The sequence below is a fragment of the Colletotrichum fioriniae genome, assembly GCF_027942845.1.
Source record: "Colletotrichum fioriniae strain IMI 355084 chromosome Unknown scaffold_10, whole genome shotgun sequence".
Classification (NCBI taxonomy): domain Eukaryota; kingdom Fungi; phylum Ascomycota; class Sordariomycetes; order Glomerellales; family Glomerellaceae; genus Colletotrichum; species Colletotrichum fioriniae.
This window is the reverse complement of record NW_027076846.1, coordinates 1,966,263-1,983,018: the sequence shown is the minus strand read 5'-3', so window position 1 is coordinate 1,983,018 and position 16,756 is coordinate 1,966,263. Positions and strand designations below refer to the sequence as shown.

Here is a 16,756-nt window from a genome sequence, read left to right as displayed (position 1 = left end):
CACGGCATCCGTGGACGACTGGACCCAGGGACCTGTCGTTGACACATGATGAACTCATCGAGAGGCTGAAATTGCTGGTATTGGGAAAAGATCGCCGGAAGCGCAATGGCGCACAGTTGAGACGCGTCATATGAATCGAAAAGAAGCGACTAAATTTTTAAAGAAATGTACCTTAGTTTTTAACAAAGTCCCTTTATCAACAAGTTGCCCCTTGTGCGGCGTAGCATCACCCCGAGCAAGTAAGCATCATCTGTTTGGCTGAATTTCCGACTCTATCGCTCGACATTTCGGTTCTCCACATGGAACTGTGCCCCTTGGGCCAAAGTGAAAAGGGAAAAAAAAGCCGAACTTCTTATAACAGCAAAACACGAGCAAGAAAATTGTTTCACTCCTCGCCTTAGCAAGGGCAAGGGAAAATACAGAAATTGCAAGGAATAGGGCAAGGAATGATAAAGCAGAAGCGTCCGGGACAAGGCCCACGGCCATCATCACCGCCGCGAAGGCCCATCTCCATCTGCTCTGTCTGGGGCTGTGGGCGCTGAGGATCTTTTGCGCGGCGAGGGTGATTAGTGAGAGGTTCGAATGTTTATGGCTATAAGATGGAGGATTCTGTGCTCACCCATGGGTTGGTAAGGGGCTGGCTGTTGGGCGTCGCTCAATGTGGAAGGAGAATCTGCACGCCCAGATGGGGCAACTTGGCTAGATTGGTCCATTGTGTTGTTGGAGGTTGGTGGAGCTTTTGTTGGCAATTGCACAAGATGGATACAGTCTTTTGGTTGCGAAAGAGAGAGATGTCAATGTCTCCCGAGGATTGGAAATATGGTCTGGAGTCGAAAAAGTTGCTGGGATGAGAAAGGTAAATGGCCATGACGCAGCCGCCTCTGGAAGAGATGGGATGACAGCAATCCAATGGGTGGCTGTGCAGGCGTCACGTGCAGAACTGATCAGGTGATCCTTACCAAACTACGAAGGCAGTCAAAAGCTCTAATCACGCGCCTGCTCTCAAGAAACTTGATCATAAGCGAGCTATCTCGTTCTACAAACGTGAGGGAACAGACAATGTTCATGATGGTTGCGTTCTCATGCCGCTTGGTGGCGCACATTGCTTCTGGAGTAAATTCCACATCGGACGAATGAGGCACCAGCCGCCTCGGAGGTCCGACCCGCCGGTCGGATCCCAGTTCCGGAGCCGAGACCCACTATCTTGCTCCGTGCCCGGTCCGGCTATCTGCTTGTCACCGCATTATCTGCGCTCAATCGGTTTGTTTTTCCTCATCCTCAGGTACCTTACCTTGACGGAAATGTTTCGGAAAATCAAAAAGACATCAGTACAACTTGATGTGTTTGCTTCAACTCATTGCGAACAACGTAGCGTGCATCGTAGTATCCACGGCTCAGTAAGGTATCTATAGTAAGTGAAGATAGGCCACCCCAACTCTACGTCGACATAGTTAGATCGCACATGTAAACGTCGGGTGAGAGATGATACATCAAGAACGAAGTGGAGGCGGGATCGACAGATATACTGTACGTAGGTGCTCATTTGCGCATACGGTACTCAACCCCGGACCCGTTTCATTCCAATCCCGTCGGACAGTTTCAGAAACAAGCCTCTGGTTGCATTGGCTCTCGGGGCGATCACTGACTCGCCAGGCAACTGTACAGAAATACCTACAACTGCGGAGCGACCGACACAACAACCAGGCAAGGATACAACCCCCTTTTTACTATTTTGACAACTCCCAAGAGTTGCTGAACCATTCAATCCATTCGCATGTGGGGGCCACCCGCGCGAACAACTCACCATCGTCAAACCACTAACCATCGTGGGGGGGTTGGCGACTTTATTTTAGTAAGGCGCTTTCGTCCTTCTAAATAAAGGCAATGTATGAGACGCGGACAGCATCCCGCACCACGGTCGAGAGAGAGCCAAGAGAAGGACAAGAAAAAATTGAAACGTTCATCGCCAAGACCAGCGCGAGACGGCAGCCACAAGCTTTTCTTGCCTTCTTACTCTTTTACCGCTCATAGCAGATTCCCATCGCCTGCTAACTAAGCCTGCCTCACTGCGATTGTCGCTGGCATCCTTTCTGCCGCCCTTGGAAACCGATAATACTCCAAACCTGCCAAGGTGCAGCCAAGGTTTTCGGGCCACCAGCCGATTGCATCGCCAGACGTCTGTGGCCGAGCCTCAATTAGTAGACCTCCAAAATAGACATGATACTCCTGGCTATTGTCAAAAGTGTAAAGAATAGGACGTAAAAAGAGGAGACGAAGGCAAACGGGCTCGTTGTGAATGAAGTATATAATCGAGACGAACGAACGCGTAGTCTCAGTCTCATCTCTTCACTAGCTCATCATCATCACACAACAGTCTCCAGCTTCGACTTCATCCGATTCAAACGCCTCGAACTCATCTAATCTCCCCCGCAATTGCCAAACGCCAGACTACCAAATCCCCATTTAAATCAGCAACCATGCGTGGCATCTTCTTCACCGTTTTCACCCTCGTGGCCGCCGTCGCCGCGCAGGCACCATACACCGGACCTTGCTCTGATACCGCCTGTGGCGTGGAGAGCGAGAACTGCGATGCCCAAGGCCGCCAGTGCTTCCCATTCCCCAACATCGCTCCAGCGCTCCGTGAGGGCTGCGTCTGCGGCTCTGGTTAAATCGGCATACGTAAGAATTGGAATTTCATAGGCGTGAGTACGGACCACTCCCCCATGATGTGCCTACCACCATCTCATACTTACTCGATGCAGGTTTGGGGATCAGACTCGGCAAAGATCAAAGGGGCAAGGCGCGCATAAAAGGGCTACCGGAACCTTGGTTAGAGAGGTTCTGTAGAACATGGCATAGTGATATGGCACACAAGCGACTACTTTGGCGCCAAGGACATCGAGTACACCAGCATTGTTACATCCATAGCTAGATTTTGGCTCTTGATTACAGCGAATTCATTGCATTTGAAATTCCAGATGCTCACTAAGCGTGAAAGACTACTGTGCTTCGCCCAGGTTTGAGACTTGATCCAATTCTGCAGACAGTATCTTTTCGAACCCAGTCCTAATCTTCCGAGGAGAAGAGTTTGCAGCCGTCATCAATCTCATAGCGTATGACTGCCTCAGGTGCAGGACTATTGTGAACAGAGACGAAAGACGAGAAAGATGCGATTCGTTCGCTGGCTGATTCCGTTAGCTGTTTGAGTCAGTTTATGCCCGAGAGAAGAGCTTGGCGTTGCTTGACGGACATTGTACCGAGCGAAACCGCCCAGCCCGGGGCCGCGCGAAGCCATACTCTTAAGAAGCTTGTGTCGCGGGGTTCTCAGAAGGATGAACCTGGCTGAAGTCTTGACTTCAAATGCGGAGAAGACCGTTAGAGAATTCAGGAGACGACGACACAGCCAAGTTAACTTTGCCATTTCCATGGCTCATACTTTGGTGGATATTTAAGTACGCCGTCGTCCAAGGATTACTTATTCTTTACAGTCTTTATTGGAGATTTCTACTTACTAGGTCGTAAGGCATTATTCTACGCATCCGACTGACAGCAGTATCCGTCATTTCCGAGCGTTTGGATACGGCTGGCTCCATATTCAAGATGGATGGACTAAACGAAATGAACATATACGTTGGGAAGCCAAGGCCCTAAGGTCTTGTTCGTCCTGTCCCTGTCTCTTCAAAGACGGGACCTTTCAAGTCTCAACGTCTGACCGAGATTTCGTGACCTTGCTCGAGTCTGTCTGAGCGGTATCCCACTCTCTTCGGACTACGTGCTTCACACATGGTCCCCGAGGCTTAGAGCCGAACTTGAAATCAGTGGGTTCCGTCATGAAGCCGGTTGTGTCCATGGCCATATTGTCGACCTCCTCCAACGGTACTCTCTTAAAGGTCCCTGATAGGCCATCGAATATCATAAAGGTTTTGTCAAAGGACACTCGCTTGCCTAGACAGCTCCGTCTACCTTGGCCAAAGACAGGTAGGGGCACGTCAGCACGTAAGCTACCGTCCAAGTCCAGCCATTTCTCGGCGATCAAAGATCCCATATCTCCAACCTCTTCACCAAATACATCTTTATCCATCCCAATAGCCCAAGAAATCGCAAACAGTGACGCTACCTTAAAAATTCGCTTGCCACAGATCTCATCATCCTCCCTCTCGGCTCTCGCGGGATACTTTCCGGTGAGACCGGTCACCTGCGCAGGACTTCCGACACCACAGCGTTGATGTGAGCCAACTTTGCCAGGTCCGCAAAGCACGGCAGCCGCTTTCTGCCAACGAATTCACCCAGTACGGCCTGCAATTGTGCCACGAAATACAGGTTTGCGTGCGCAGCGACCAAAAGCCAGGGCAACTGCCGCGGGCCAGTCTCCGTACCGCCTTGGACACTCGTGGCAAGAGTGAAGACCAGACCTATTTCCGACAACGGGGCCGATCTCGGCGACCTTGGCGGCCACTGCTCGTGCTTGCACTCGCACCCGATATAGAACAATTTCCACCTAGGAGTGAGTACATACGACCACACCCATCGGAGAATTCGGGATCCCGTCCGCTCTCCCATAGACAAGCCGATGAGGGCCAGATTAGTAGTTGAGTCGGTGACGATCAGCGAATACCTGGTGTTGTATGTTTTTTGACGTTCTTTTTGTTTAGTGGTGGGTCACGATGTTGCTTGGATAACAACCTCCTAAGTAGTAAAGCAGGTTGGTCAACTGGCTCAAATTTTGGCGCAGTATCGCATCCAAGACTCGGGGTTAGAATTCGATAACGGAGTTTCGGATGGGCATCATGCTCGTGCATCAGAGTGAATCGTGAACTTTCGCTGCTATGCTTCGGTGATCATGTCCATGCTCACAAAGCTTGGCCTGTGGCTGTAGTACGCGCTGCGTTTCTCAAAGAGCTTATTTTCTGCTTTGGCGGTATTGAGGACCACCGTGGGAACGATCCCAAAGAGTCTCGTCATCGTGACTGGTCCATTGCGCTAAACCATTCATCCCAGTTCAGGGGCGGTCTCTCTTGAGGTGAGCGATGAAGGTCACCAATGATGGGGAGCTTGGGGGGGTTTGAGGCCGCCTCATTATTTATGGCTTTTCTTGATACCAGAAAGAAGACCGTCACCAGTTCGACTGGCCCCAGCATGGCTGATTGAGTTGCTAGCCATGTCGTCGTCCAGACGAATCACGGGAAAGAGTTGAGCCTGGGCATGTAGAGATAGCGACAGGACGAAACGCGGATGGTGCAGACAACTTGGTTATTAATAGTGATCGCACCATTCCCTACCCAGAAAATGCAATTGAGTGGGGTCGTCAAGAGAATTGTCCCGGGGCATCTTCGACCATCGGATCAAGGAAAAATGACCTTTGAAATCTCACCTGTCGTGCCCAGTCACTTCCATACGGCATGGTGACGCACGAACAATCTATATGTATCCGTACCTTACTGACCAAAAGACAGCCGACCGGAAGGATTCACACTAGCCGGGTCCGCTGCGTCACAGATTGTATGACTAGCTAGTTGATTCGGATGAACTGCCAGGATCTACCATAAGCTCCGCTCCGGAAGCAACACCAGGCGGGCCCGAATCGTCTGGACTAGCGGCCCGTTTTGACCGGCGGGTAGCGGAAGCGGGGCCTCTAAGAGCTAGCATGATAACCTCATAGGGCAAGATAGTGCCGACAGAGACTACGACGTCACCGGCAAGGCGAGAAGCCTGAAGCCAAATGGCGTATATGCATTTCTAGACAAAGTCTGAACAATCCCGTTGTCCAGCTAGGCCAGCCATAGGGCTCAACGTCTGAAATTCCATCAAACACCGTCTTGAGCAAGGATATTCATGCCTCCGCCTCCGGTTTCTGCGCATAGACAACGAAGCTGTTATCAGTGTTGTTAGCCAGATGTCTCGTGGCTCTTCAAGCTCAAGGGAAGTATAGAGTAAATGGCAGACTCACTACTCCATGTAGGGATGGAAGGTTCTAGACTTCAGCTCACGACGGACGTCTGCGAGAAGTACTATAACCTCCTCCTTGGTCCATCCAAGTACACTGGTAAAAAGTCTCAAAGTGAAGGCTTCCAGCCCGTCCAAGATCTGCATCAGGTTGATCATGCCTAGTTCCTTGTAGTAGGGGTCTTTCGGCCAGTCCCCAACGGGAATCTTGAACTTCTGGTGGGTGATATTGACGTAGTCGCCAGTCTCTCTGACCCAGTCCTCCAACTTAGGTCCCGGGTTAGCTTCGCGGTTGATGCGTTTGCACGCATCAAAGAACAACTCCGACCACTTGCTAGTCTGGTGCTGTTCAGTGTAACTACCGTCATCTGAAGTGTATCGCAAGTTGAAGTCCTGGAATTCAACCCAGCCGCCGGGGTTCACGTTTCTAGGTTGAGACCGTCAGTGAGAAGGGTAATAAGTGAGCCCCTTGGCCTTAAACACTCACTCATATATCCTCTTCATCAACTTCGGCCAGTCTGCAAGTGACGCAGCCATATCTCTGCAAAATATGAAGTCATACTTCTTAGAGTTGACCCAGGGACTCTCAACATCATCGATCTCGAACTTCACATTCGGCGGAACCCTACGTGACCCTGGTGAGCACTAACAATATTGTAACAATATTGCACAGATCTATCAGGGTGACACTTACCAAGTTGGCTGAATAGCGCTCAGATCATTTCCCACCACCTGTTGCGTTGCTTTAGTTTTAGATAATTTCCAAAAGGCAACTCGTGTCGAGGTCTGGTTATTCGATGCTTACTTCGGCGTTTGGAAACTCCTCGCCCATGAGCATTGCCCCTAGAAGCTGTTAATTACTGTCGGTTTAAACGACTAAGTCTCAACTTACAGATTCCAGTTCCGGTGCCAATGTCAAGAATCCTGTGGATCTTGTCTTCCTCAATCGGGGTTAGAAAAAGCTTCTCTCCGGTAGCTTTGACCATCATCATATGCAAGAAGTCCAGACGGTCGGCCTCACTCTTTAGGTTGGACGTATTAGCTAATGAATTTCTCGTTGACTGAGATTTTGATCCCATCATACCTCATCATTGGGACCCCAGTACGCTAGTTCTTATTAGTCAATTGTCTAGTATAGACAACACGCCAGTGATACTCACATCCAGATCTGAAAGCATGGTAGCGACGACCGTGCTCTGTAGGGTAATCAACCACGCTTGAAGTTATTGATGCCGTATACGAGGACCTGGTTCCCTAATTAATCTCAAGTTGAATGATCTCGAGCTCAGCTACTTACCAACGGTCATCAATAGTAGACGCGCCGTCAGATCCCTGGCGATTCGGTTAGGACGAATTTAATGCAGGCTTGGCGTTTGGAAAACATACAATGCCCTCATCGTCAGCCTCAATTTGACCTGTTGCATCCTCGTCTTCACTTTGTGGTGAGCCAGGTCCTGTAGGAGAAGCAGTCTTGGACCTCAAAGGCGACGCAGTCTTTGACCTGGCGGGAGAGCCATTTTTCGTGCGACCAGGGGAGCCGGATGCCGGTGGGCTGTTTGGTGCTCCAGTCATGTCGAACGGCGGCCAGGGTTTCTGGGGTTCTGTTCCAAAACTTGCGCCAAGAGGTTCAACCTTTGAATAAATAGAGAAGTTCAGGGAACATTAATGTAGGAGAGGGAGTGGTCAATGGGAAAGATGCGTCAGACAGCCAGTATGGAGAATTTGTACTCAGTTGGCTGCTCCTCTTTACGGGCTCCCACAGCTTGTGAACCCCGTTGTTGGTGCAGCGCACTCAGATGTGCATACAGAATGCATACAAACGTTCCATTTCGTCAAGTCAACGTAGCAAACTTCTATTCTCCCGGGGTGATAGACTAATCAGCAGCTTGCTAGCAATACGGTAGCGGGGCATGTCAAGTTGTCGCATCTCATATTCGCGGAATCGAGTCCAATAAGGAGTATTCGCTCCAGTCTCCCCGGTCGTGGTGTGGATATTACAAGGGAAAAGCGAACAAGCCACATCATGCACGAATCAGCTGAGAGAACATTTCTTTCGTCCCCTCGTTGCTAAGAACCCCAAATGGAAGGTGAAGAGACAACAATCCCGAGCCTCCGGGCAGGAACAGACATAATATACATGTTTCAATTTCTGGCGGGTTACTCGGACGGACAATTTATCCAGGATGGAAGCCTTTCCCATCACACCACCATGCTTTCTTTCTGGTCACTGCGGCTAAACTAAGCTTCCTCCTCTGGTTTCTGAGCATAAACAACGTGACTGTGAGGTTTCACTATTAGCTGAATCAAGAACGAGAAATGAGAGAAAGAAACTCACAATTCCATGCGAGCATGGAAGACGCCTGTCTTCAGCTCATTTCGACAAGCTGCTAGCATCACCATGACCTCTTCCTTCGTCCAGCCAAGTACGCCAGTAAGTAGTCTCAAATTGAAAGCCTCCAAACCATCCAGGATCTGGATGAGGTTGCAGAGACCGAGATCCTTATAATGGGGATCCTTGGGCCAAGTACCAATTGGCAGTTTATACGTCTCATGGGTAATGTTGGTAAAGCCGGTCTCCCTGACCCAGTCCTTGAACAGGGGACCCGGACAGGGCTCACGTCCAATTTGCCTGCAGGTGCTGATGAATGTCTTGTTCATCTTTAGACTTTCGTGCTCGTCGGTGATGGAGCCATCATCAGAGCGGTATAGGAGATCCCAGTCTTGAAATTCGACCCAGCCTCCGGCGTTAGTATTGCTATAGTGACTTGTTAGTAGTGCAATCTGATGATGCTATGTTCGAGCACTTACTCGTAAATATTCTTGACCAACTTGGGCCAGTCAGCGATAGCACCGGCCATAGACCGGCAGAAAATGTAGTCAAATTTGGTTGTATGCAGCCAAGGGCTTTCGACATCGTCGACCTCGAATTTGACGTTTGATGGTACCCTGATTCCCGTTAGAAATCATCACATAAGGTAGAATCAGTGTTTGGCTCGTACCAAGTTGGTTGATTTGCGCTCAGGTCGTTTCCGATTATCTTTCCAACCACTCAGTCAGCTCTCGGCCTGCCGTTAAAGTACAACTCATTTCTGGGAACGAATATGCACCTCGGCGTTGGGGAACAAGTCTCCCATCTCCATAGCCCCTGTGTGTTTGTCAGTTGGTTGGAGTGGTACGGATAGAAAGAACTTGATCTACTCACAGATTCCAGTCCCAGTGCCAATGTCCAAGATGCGATGAGTTTTCTTCTGCTCAATTGGAGCTAAGTACAACTTGCCAATGGCCTTGAAGATCAAGGTCGAGAGGAAGTCAAGACGGTCCATCTCATTCTATTCAAATGTGGTTGTCAATAGGTGTTCTGTTACTCAGGATGAATATGGCAGCACCTCATCGTTTGGAGCATAGTAAGCTGTTGCTTGTTAGCTCATGAGAGCGACACAAATTGGCGACAGTATACTGACCTCCACCTCGGAAAGCGTGATAACGCCGGCCATGCTCTACAGGATAGTCAATGACACTAGAGCCTAAGGAAGCTGTGTAGGATGATCTGGCTCAGGGTGTGAGTTTCACGCCTGGAAACATCGGATAAGGTGGAACTGTACATCTGATCATCAATAGTTGAGGCTCCATCGCTGACCTGAGCCCTATGTTAACGAGGTCGGTCTTCATTCAAGTATAAGAAAATAGACTACGAACACTGAGTCCTTCGTCAACCTCAATATCATCTGCAACTTCGTCTGCAATTTGGCCTGCGGATGAGTTCTGCGCTACTGGTGAAGCAGTTTTTGATCGCGATGGGCTCCTATTTTTCGGTGACGCGGTCTTTGACTTGGCGGGAGATGCAGCCGTTGCCGCCGAGGGAGAGGCGGGCACCGGCGATTGAGCGCTTGGTGATCCGGCCATCATGGATTTCGATGGCGTATTCGTTCCGAGAGTCCGGTTCAAGTAATGCAATTCTATGAAACTCGGGGTTGATGAAGAATGACTGAAACAGTGAACACCAGTTGGAAAGACTCAGTGAAAGGTAGATTAAGCCAGATAATCAGCCACCTTTGTACTTGTTGTTGGTTTCCCTGCATCCTGCGGGCTCTCGGCTATTTGGCACCTCGATGTTGGTGCGCGAAATGTGTTCAGCCATGCAGAATACGCAAATAAACGTGCCGTTCATCAGCTTTGCCTGCATACCTCTGGGATGTTTAGCAAATGAGAGCGTTGCCAACGGTTCCAGCAGCGGGGTGTTGGCCGTTGGTTGCAGTCGGGCTTTGTTCAGTCAAGACCAATTAAGACGGTTGATTCCGGTCTCCCCGGTCTTGCAGTGGATACTAAGTCCGTCTAATCCGGAGCGATGCATAAAACAACAAGCGTACCCCTCTCTATGAGTTATCGTTACTGGATTGAACCGGAAAGCTGATAGAGGGCTGCGCCAACCGAGGCAGGCCAAGCAAATCATGGCTCTGCCTCTCAATAATGCCTTGTGGCCGTGTGGCATCTCGATGTTGATTCCATGAAGATAAGTAAGTAGCCTAAGCCTTGATTCAGAACTAAGATATAGCCAGACTTCATAACAGAGCTGTTGGATTCATTGCCATACATCGGTGTTATTGGTCAAGTTCCCTTCTCTGCCACACATAGCATGAATTTATTATTCAAGACGGTATAATCGTGAACCTCACACGGGCAGAATATTTCTACATACAAAAATTCTTACTCTGGCTTCTGTCCATAGACTACATGACTATTAGTCTTGTCAGCTACATTTCATCGTACCTTATTCTTCCTAGAGCAGTACACACAATTCGCCAAAGGCGTGGAAGACTTGCGATCTCAGCTCTTGGCGAACTTCGGACAACAGTATCGAGACCTCTTCCTCTGTTTTGCCAAGAACTCCACAAAATAGCCTCAATGTGAACGCCTCGAGCCCGTCTAGAAGCTGTATCAAGTTGCCCAGGCCAATTTCTTGTTGGAACTCGTCTTTGGCCCACGGCCCGATAGGCACCCTGATTGTCTTGTGCCCGATGTTGATGAATCCTGCAGCCTGCACCCAGCCCTTCAGCTTAGATCCAGGGCATGGCTCAATACCACAGAGCCTGGCTGCTTCTAGGAAAGTATGATCCCACTGATGTGTCTTGTGGTCGGGCCTTAGGCTTCCGTTAAGTGACGAGAATTCAAAGTCGTAGTCCTGAAACTCAACCCATCCACCTGGCCGAAGATTCCTGTGCGAAAAGAAGGTCATCAGACATCCAGTATTTTGTCGTTCCCATCCAGTGTCACATACTCGTATGCTCTACTCACAAATTTTGGCCAGTCGGAGAGAGATCCAGCCATGTAGCGGCTGAAGATAAGGTCGAATTGTTCTTCATAAACCCAATCACTTTCAACATCATCAATCTCAAACCTGACATTGGATGGGACTCTTTTAATGATTAGCTATACATCAGAGACTAGAGAGGCAGTCGGGTTGCATGTCCTACAGTCTTGGTTGAACGGGACTCAAGTCGTTACCGATGATCTGCTGACTCTCAGCTTCCGACTGTATCATCAGATCCTAGTAGTACATACCAGCGCATTCGGGAAAGCGTCGCCCATCTCGATCGCCCCTAATAGTCATAAGCTTAAACACTCTGGCACGCATTGATTGGAGACTCACAGATACCTGTACCAGTGCCGATATCAAGTACTCGTTGCATCTTCTTCACGTCGATTGGGGCTAGAAAGAGGTTGTACTGGAGGAACTTCAGAACTAGCTCGTGATTGTAATCCAAACGACCTAGTTCATCCTTGCAGCAACACAACCACCTCGTCAGAACAAGTAGCTCTCTTCTAGTATTTTGATTGCTTACCTCGTCATTCGGAGCAAAGTACGCCGTATCAAGGTCAGCATGTTGCCGCAGTAGAAGACTCGATACACTCACCTCCCGCTCTAAACGCGTGGTATCGCCGCCCATGTTCTGTAGGGTAATCCACAACACTAGAGGTAACCGACTTGGTGTACGAAGACCTACGTCATTAGCTCTAACCTCGTGTGGTAACTCAAGGTCTTCATACATCCGGTCGTCAAGGGTCGAATCATTGTCCTTTTAAACATAAGCCAACTGTCTTACGTCTATAATAGGGCGAGTTATAGACAACTCACACTGTCGCCGACCTCGAGTTCAATACCTTCATCACTAGTGTCCGACGCAATGCTCATAGGGGAGGCGGCATCGGATCTATCCGAGGAACCTCCTCCGCGGGCGCTCATCTGCACTGCCGTCCCGATGTATTTATCAGCTGTTCCGAGCGACTGGATCGAGGCCAAAAAATTGGTCTACACAGTAGAAAAACTCCCGAGATAGTGGAGAGAAACACTTGCGAAGTGGCCGCGACCCGGCTTCCATGGTTTTGTATCCGACGATCAAGTCTATCTCTTACACACCGCAACCCAGGCAACATTAACTGAGCCTGTTGGTGATAGAATCATACAGCATGCAGACGGCCCAAGCTAGAATCCCTAAAACCCTACACCGGTCGTAAACCTGCAGAGTCCCGAATTTGGGAGCTAATCGGTGGCCTGCGATTTGGCGCTTCGCTTCCAACGGCTGGGCACTGTTGTCCTTGGCTGCGGTGAGACCAATCACGTCTCTGTGCGTTGATCGCCCCTGTCTCTGATCTGTACCGTGTTGGGCGCATGACACGGCCCAACATGCTTCGTGGACTGTTGGAAGAAGGAAAAGAAACTACGTGCATACTTCGGGGCTGACAGGAGGGGAAGCGAGTAGGCAGAAAAGGACCCGATGTCTTCCATCTGTGTGGACCATAGAAGTCCGCAATAGTCCTACCATATGAATGACTAGAAGATGTAAGTATTACGATCGATTGAGGGGGGAAACCGTCAGATACCTGTATCTTCTTCTTGCATCTCATATTTCGAGATGGCCAACGAATACCCCAAGATTTGAGGTACCTTCGGCGGGAACTCCGTCTCCGAAGGCGTGGAGACAAGGAACGACTTCAAACCCCGCTCCTTCTCAGCCGACTCAAGAATTGATGGGACTGCAGCTCGAGCATGTGTATGCCGAACAGTGCTGCATATACCGGAGCGAGGTCGTGTGGTCCGCAAGGCCTAGCGTCTCCGCTGGCCCTACGCTTATCCAAGAATCCATTCATGATTGTCTCGATAGCCTCTTCCACAGTCAGCCCGTCTACCCTGGCCCTGAGATCACTTTCCTCATTTTCGCGGACTTCGTGGTTGTCTCGGGTGGGTGCAGAGATATTGATCGGAAGTTCTACGTCCACAATGGCTTCCCTGACTTGCTTGGCTTGTTCTTGATTGAAGTAAGGGCCACTAATGTAGTTGGCCTCGGTCGTTGAGTCGATTCTTTGCTGCGCGTCAGGGTCTTTTGCTTCTTCCAGGAAATCGTGTATGAGAACCCTGATGTTGTGTCCGAGAATTGGGTCGGTGTTGATAAATGAGGTCGTCAGCTTGGGAGATGTCGAGAGTGACACTTGCGCCGTGGCCAGCTTCTTACTGTTTGCTTTAGGCATTTTGGACTTTGATGTCGGAAGTATCTTCATGTAGCGCAGAGCTAAGAGTCGATTTCCGGCATCTACTCACTACTTTATATAAGGTATGGCCAGAAGACGACAACAAGGTAGTTGTGGCAACGGAGATGTTGCGGAACTCTGTGTTTTTAAGCACCTCGAGTTCACCTCTATGTCTCGTTCAAAGTCTATTTGAGGGTTTGAACTGCGTTTTTACCCAAATATAGCAGGATTTGCCATATGTAGCACAATATCAGTCAATCGGTTATGATACAAGTCTGCCCATTTAATTTGCTTCATTATGGCGTCTGGATCTAAGCTTAACCAAAAGTCAAGACACTACCTACTTTGATCAATTACGTGAGCGCTCCTGACCACGGTTCTACAACGAGGGAGGTCTCATGTCAAAAGCCTGTGCGGCCCAAGCCCAAGCAACCTTGCCCTCCTCGTATCCGTACAAAGCATGCTCATAGACAGTAACCTTCCCATCCGGGCCGTTCTTCTGCAGATTCTTGTTCTGAGGCACGCCCGAGATGGACAGCCTGACGGCGATCTGCTGCTTCTTCTCATCAACCACAAACTTGTCAACCTCATACTTGAGTCCGGCAATGACAGGCAGCAGGATCTTGCCCAGGAACCCCACGGCCCCGACCGCCGGCACCAGATTCCCATGCATCGAGATCGTCTCCGCCCACAACGCCGGCAGCACCGTGGGCATGGTGCCGTCGTTGTAGCTGTAGATATACTTGCGGTACAGCGTCTCGATCTCGGCGGCCGAGATTGGATTCTGGGAGGCCTTGGCGGCGTACTCGGGCACGAACGGCGGGGCGGGCACGGGGCCTACTCCTCGGCTTTGTTGGTTCGCGACCTGGTAGAGACGGGCAATCTTGCCGTTTTCGAAGAAGACGAGGACGAGGTCCCAGACCTTGGATGGGGTCCCCTCGGAGGCATCGCTTGTGGTCGTGATGAAGCGGGCGCCGAGGGATTGAGCGGCCTCGTTGACGGTCAACTGGTCTGCGCTGAGGTGGCTGCCTTTCTCGGCGGTTGCGGTGAGGCGTTTGATGAATTGGTCTCTGCTTTCTGTGCTTTCGTTGTAGGTTGCTCTCACTACCGGCTGAAGGTGAGTGTGAACTTCATCCCACTTCTTGTTATTCACTGCGTCCACGAAGGCCTGGAAGATAAAAATGATATCTTGAGTTGCCATTTTGGAGTCGACGTGATGGTCGTATTTCTTGAGTCTCCGATGTTCTCCTTTCTCAAGATATGAGTGTGGAGGTCTGATATGATATGGTTGTCTGAGTAGCAGCTGAGATGACACTCGCCATTGTTATATATCCGTAGATGCATCAACTTCTCGTACCTCTGGCTCGTCATCGTTGCCAAGGGTAGCCAAGAGACTTCGGTCTCGCAAAGCTGACACTGAACGGGCGTTGTAGATGTGTAGGTCGGGCCGTCAGCAAGGACCGACGGGCCGCTTTTCTTTGGCCGCCATCTTAATTGGGCCAAACTTGCTCCTTGGACGGTAACAGAGCCTCATTGCAGTGTTTCTTGATTAGGAAAATGGGAGTAGTCTGTACCGGCGGGGGCGGAGGCGGGTCTCGGGATGACGCTGTCCTTTTCAGTAACTCTTTGCCGAATTTACGGGGAGGTGTTCTTCCTAAAGAAAATCTACTGCCACCTGTGATTGATTGAACTTTATTATACTTTCCCGAGATCCTAAAGTTAGCTTCAATACGCTCACTCGTAATTTCCTTTCGCCTTTATGCGTAATGTCATCCCTTTCTACTCGTAATGTAAGGTACTGGGTTTACCACTGCTTGCAGTAGACCTCGACTCGCATCCGAACTGCAGTTTGACATGAGCTGGTATCATCATCTGACAATCTTCAACACGCATCAGTTGTCATTTCACCAGGTCTTCCAAGCAGTCCCGGAGGGTATTCAGATGGAAATGTCGGCCGGCCGCCTGTATTATTCGGGAGGTGGGTCGCCCGAGAGCGGCCCGTCAGTGGTGGATACCGGCTTCGCACCGGCACCGCCTCCACGTCCTCCTCCAGCCAGTATCCCCGACGTATTTACGATGATCTCAGCCATTGCCATTTCAAGTTGATCGGTTTCTTTGGATCTCGCTGATACCATGAAAGAAAGCAAAAAGGAAGCTTGCCTAAGTTTTAAGCTCTTGAGTATTCCGTCCGACGGCTTCCTAGATGGCTGCCTGGATTGTGCATGAAGCATCTCAGAAGATCGCCCTACGACAACGCTTATCGATTTTCTAGCTGTTCAACTGGCACAATTGCGGGCTGGTAACAGAAAACGAAGTCTTTAATCACATTTGATGAACTGTAGCAGGAAAAAGGGCGGGAATACTGTTCCCTACACGGCTATAAGGGCTGTTGCCTCAAGAAACTCTCGCCATACTCGCCGTAGACGCCTAGTAGTTGAGAACATCGTGTTTGACGTTGCCCGGTTTACCAATAGTCTGGACCAATTTTGAACAGAATTTCGTTAGAATTGGTTATGAGGTTGTGATAAGTCTGTGACACGACCAATGAGAAACACAAAACCATTTCTGATCCCGGCAGGTCTCTCTCACCGTGCGGCAATTCATCAATGCTGTTGCCTAATTCAGGCACTGCTTCCCTTGGTGCCATCGCTTGGTTTCAATTCCTTGCACAGAATGTCGTTTTCAGTCTTTGAAGTGAAGACCGATGTTTCCTCGGTGCCTGTTCATGTAGATGGTTGATGCAATACGCGATTGCCTGGAACCAAAGAATAGTGCGTTCACGTGTCCAGCATAAAACCCCACGTTGCCTCTGCGGTTTGAGAAAGAAAAAAAAACCGTCTGTGTCCTCATCAGCAGTCGATCCATCTCAATCAACTGAAAATAATCCGTCGGAAGTTAAGATCCATACCGAATTTCATACCTGCAAACAATAGCTATGGCCGCCGCCGTCGAGTCTGCCCCCTATACGGGCCCCTCTCCTCGCGAGATGATCGAAAGCCATACTCTGGCACAGGAGATCATCAACCGCAACAATGACGCCTGCCCCATCCTCGACTCTGATGAGCTGTCTCTCCTCTTCGATTTCGTCAAAGACCCATCACAGGCCCGGGCCATCCTCGAGACTCGTGGACTGGCCGACGATCCGACCAAGTCTGGTAGTCTTGTGGCCTACGTCATCTCACTACACGGCACCGACAAGGCCGCTCTCACTGACGAGGAGATTCAGATTCTCAAGAGATGGTTTGAGAATGGCCAGAAGCTTTAAGTACATGGAAAATCACCCAGGGCG

General features: G+C 49.9%; 4 protein-coding genes across 4 annotated transcripts; 1 reads left to right on the top strand and 3 right to left on the bottom strand.

Annotated features, from left to right (window-relative positions):
• Positions 1-5,946: 5,946 nt before the first annotated feature.
• On the bottom strand, positions 5,947-6,311 carry N0V96_008560 (uncharacterized protein; the record flags this gene model as incomplete). Its single annotated transcript, XM_065758371.1, has 2 exons — positions 5,947-6,282; positions 6,306-6,311. The coding sequence occupies 2 exons, from the start codon at positions 6,309-6,311 to the stop codon at positions 5,947-5,949; spliced, it is 342 nt and encodes a 113-aa protein (XP_065613126.1).
• Positions 6,312-12,933: 6,622 nt separating this feature from the next.
• On the bottom strand, positions 12,934-13,467 carry N0V96_008559 (uncharacterized protein; the record flags this gene model as incomplete). Its single annotated transcript, XM_053190179.1, has 1 exon — positions 12,934-13,467. One exon carries the CDS (start codon positions 13,465-13,467, stop codon positions 12,934-12,936), a length of 534 nt encoding a protein of 177 aa, XP_053052601.1.
• Positions 13,468-13,846: 379 nt separating this feature from the next.
• N0V96_008558 (uncharacterized protein) lies at positions 13,847-14,668 on the bottom strand (the record flags this gene model as incomplete). Its single annotated transcript, XM_053190178.2, has 1 exon — positions 13,847-14,668. The coding sequence occupies one exon, from the start codon at positions 14,666-14,668 to the stop codon at positions 13,847-13,849; it is 822 nt and encodes a 273-aa protein (XP_053052600.2).
• A 1,734-nt stretch (positions 14,669-16,402) lies between these two features.
• On the top strand, positions 16,403-16,732 carry N0V96_008557 (uncharacterized protein; the record flags this gene model as incomplete). Its single annotated transcript, XM_053190177.1, has 1 exon — positions 16,403-16,732. One exon carries the CDS (start codon positions 16,403-16,405, stop codon positions 16,730-16,732), a length of 330 nt encoding a protein of 109 aa, XP_053052599.1.
• Between the last annotated feature and the right edge of the window lie 24 nt (positions 16,733-16,756).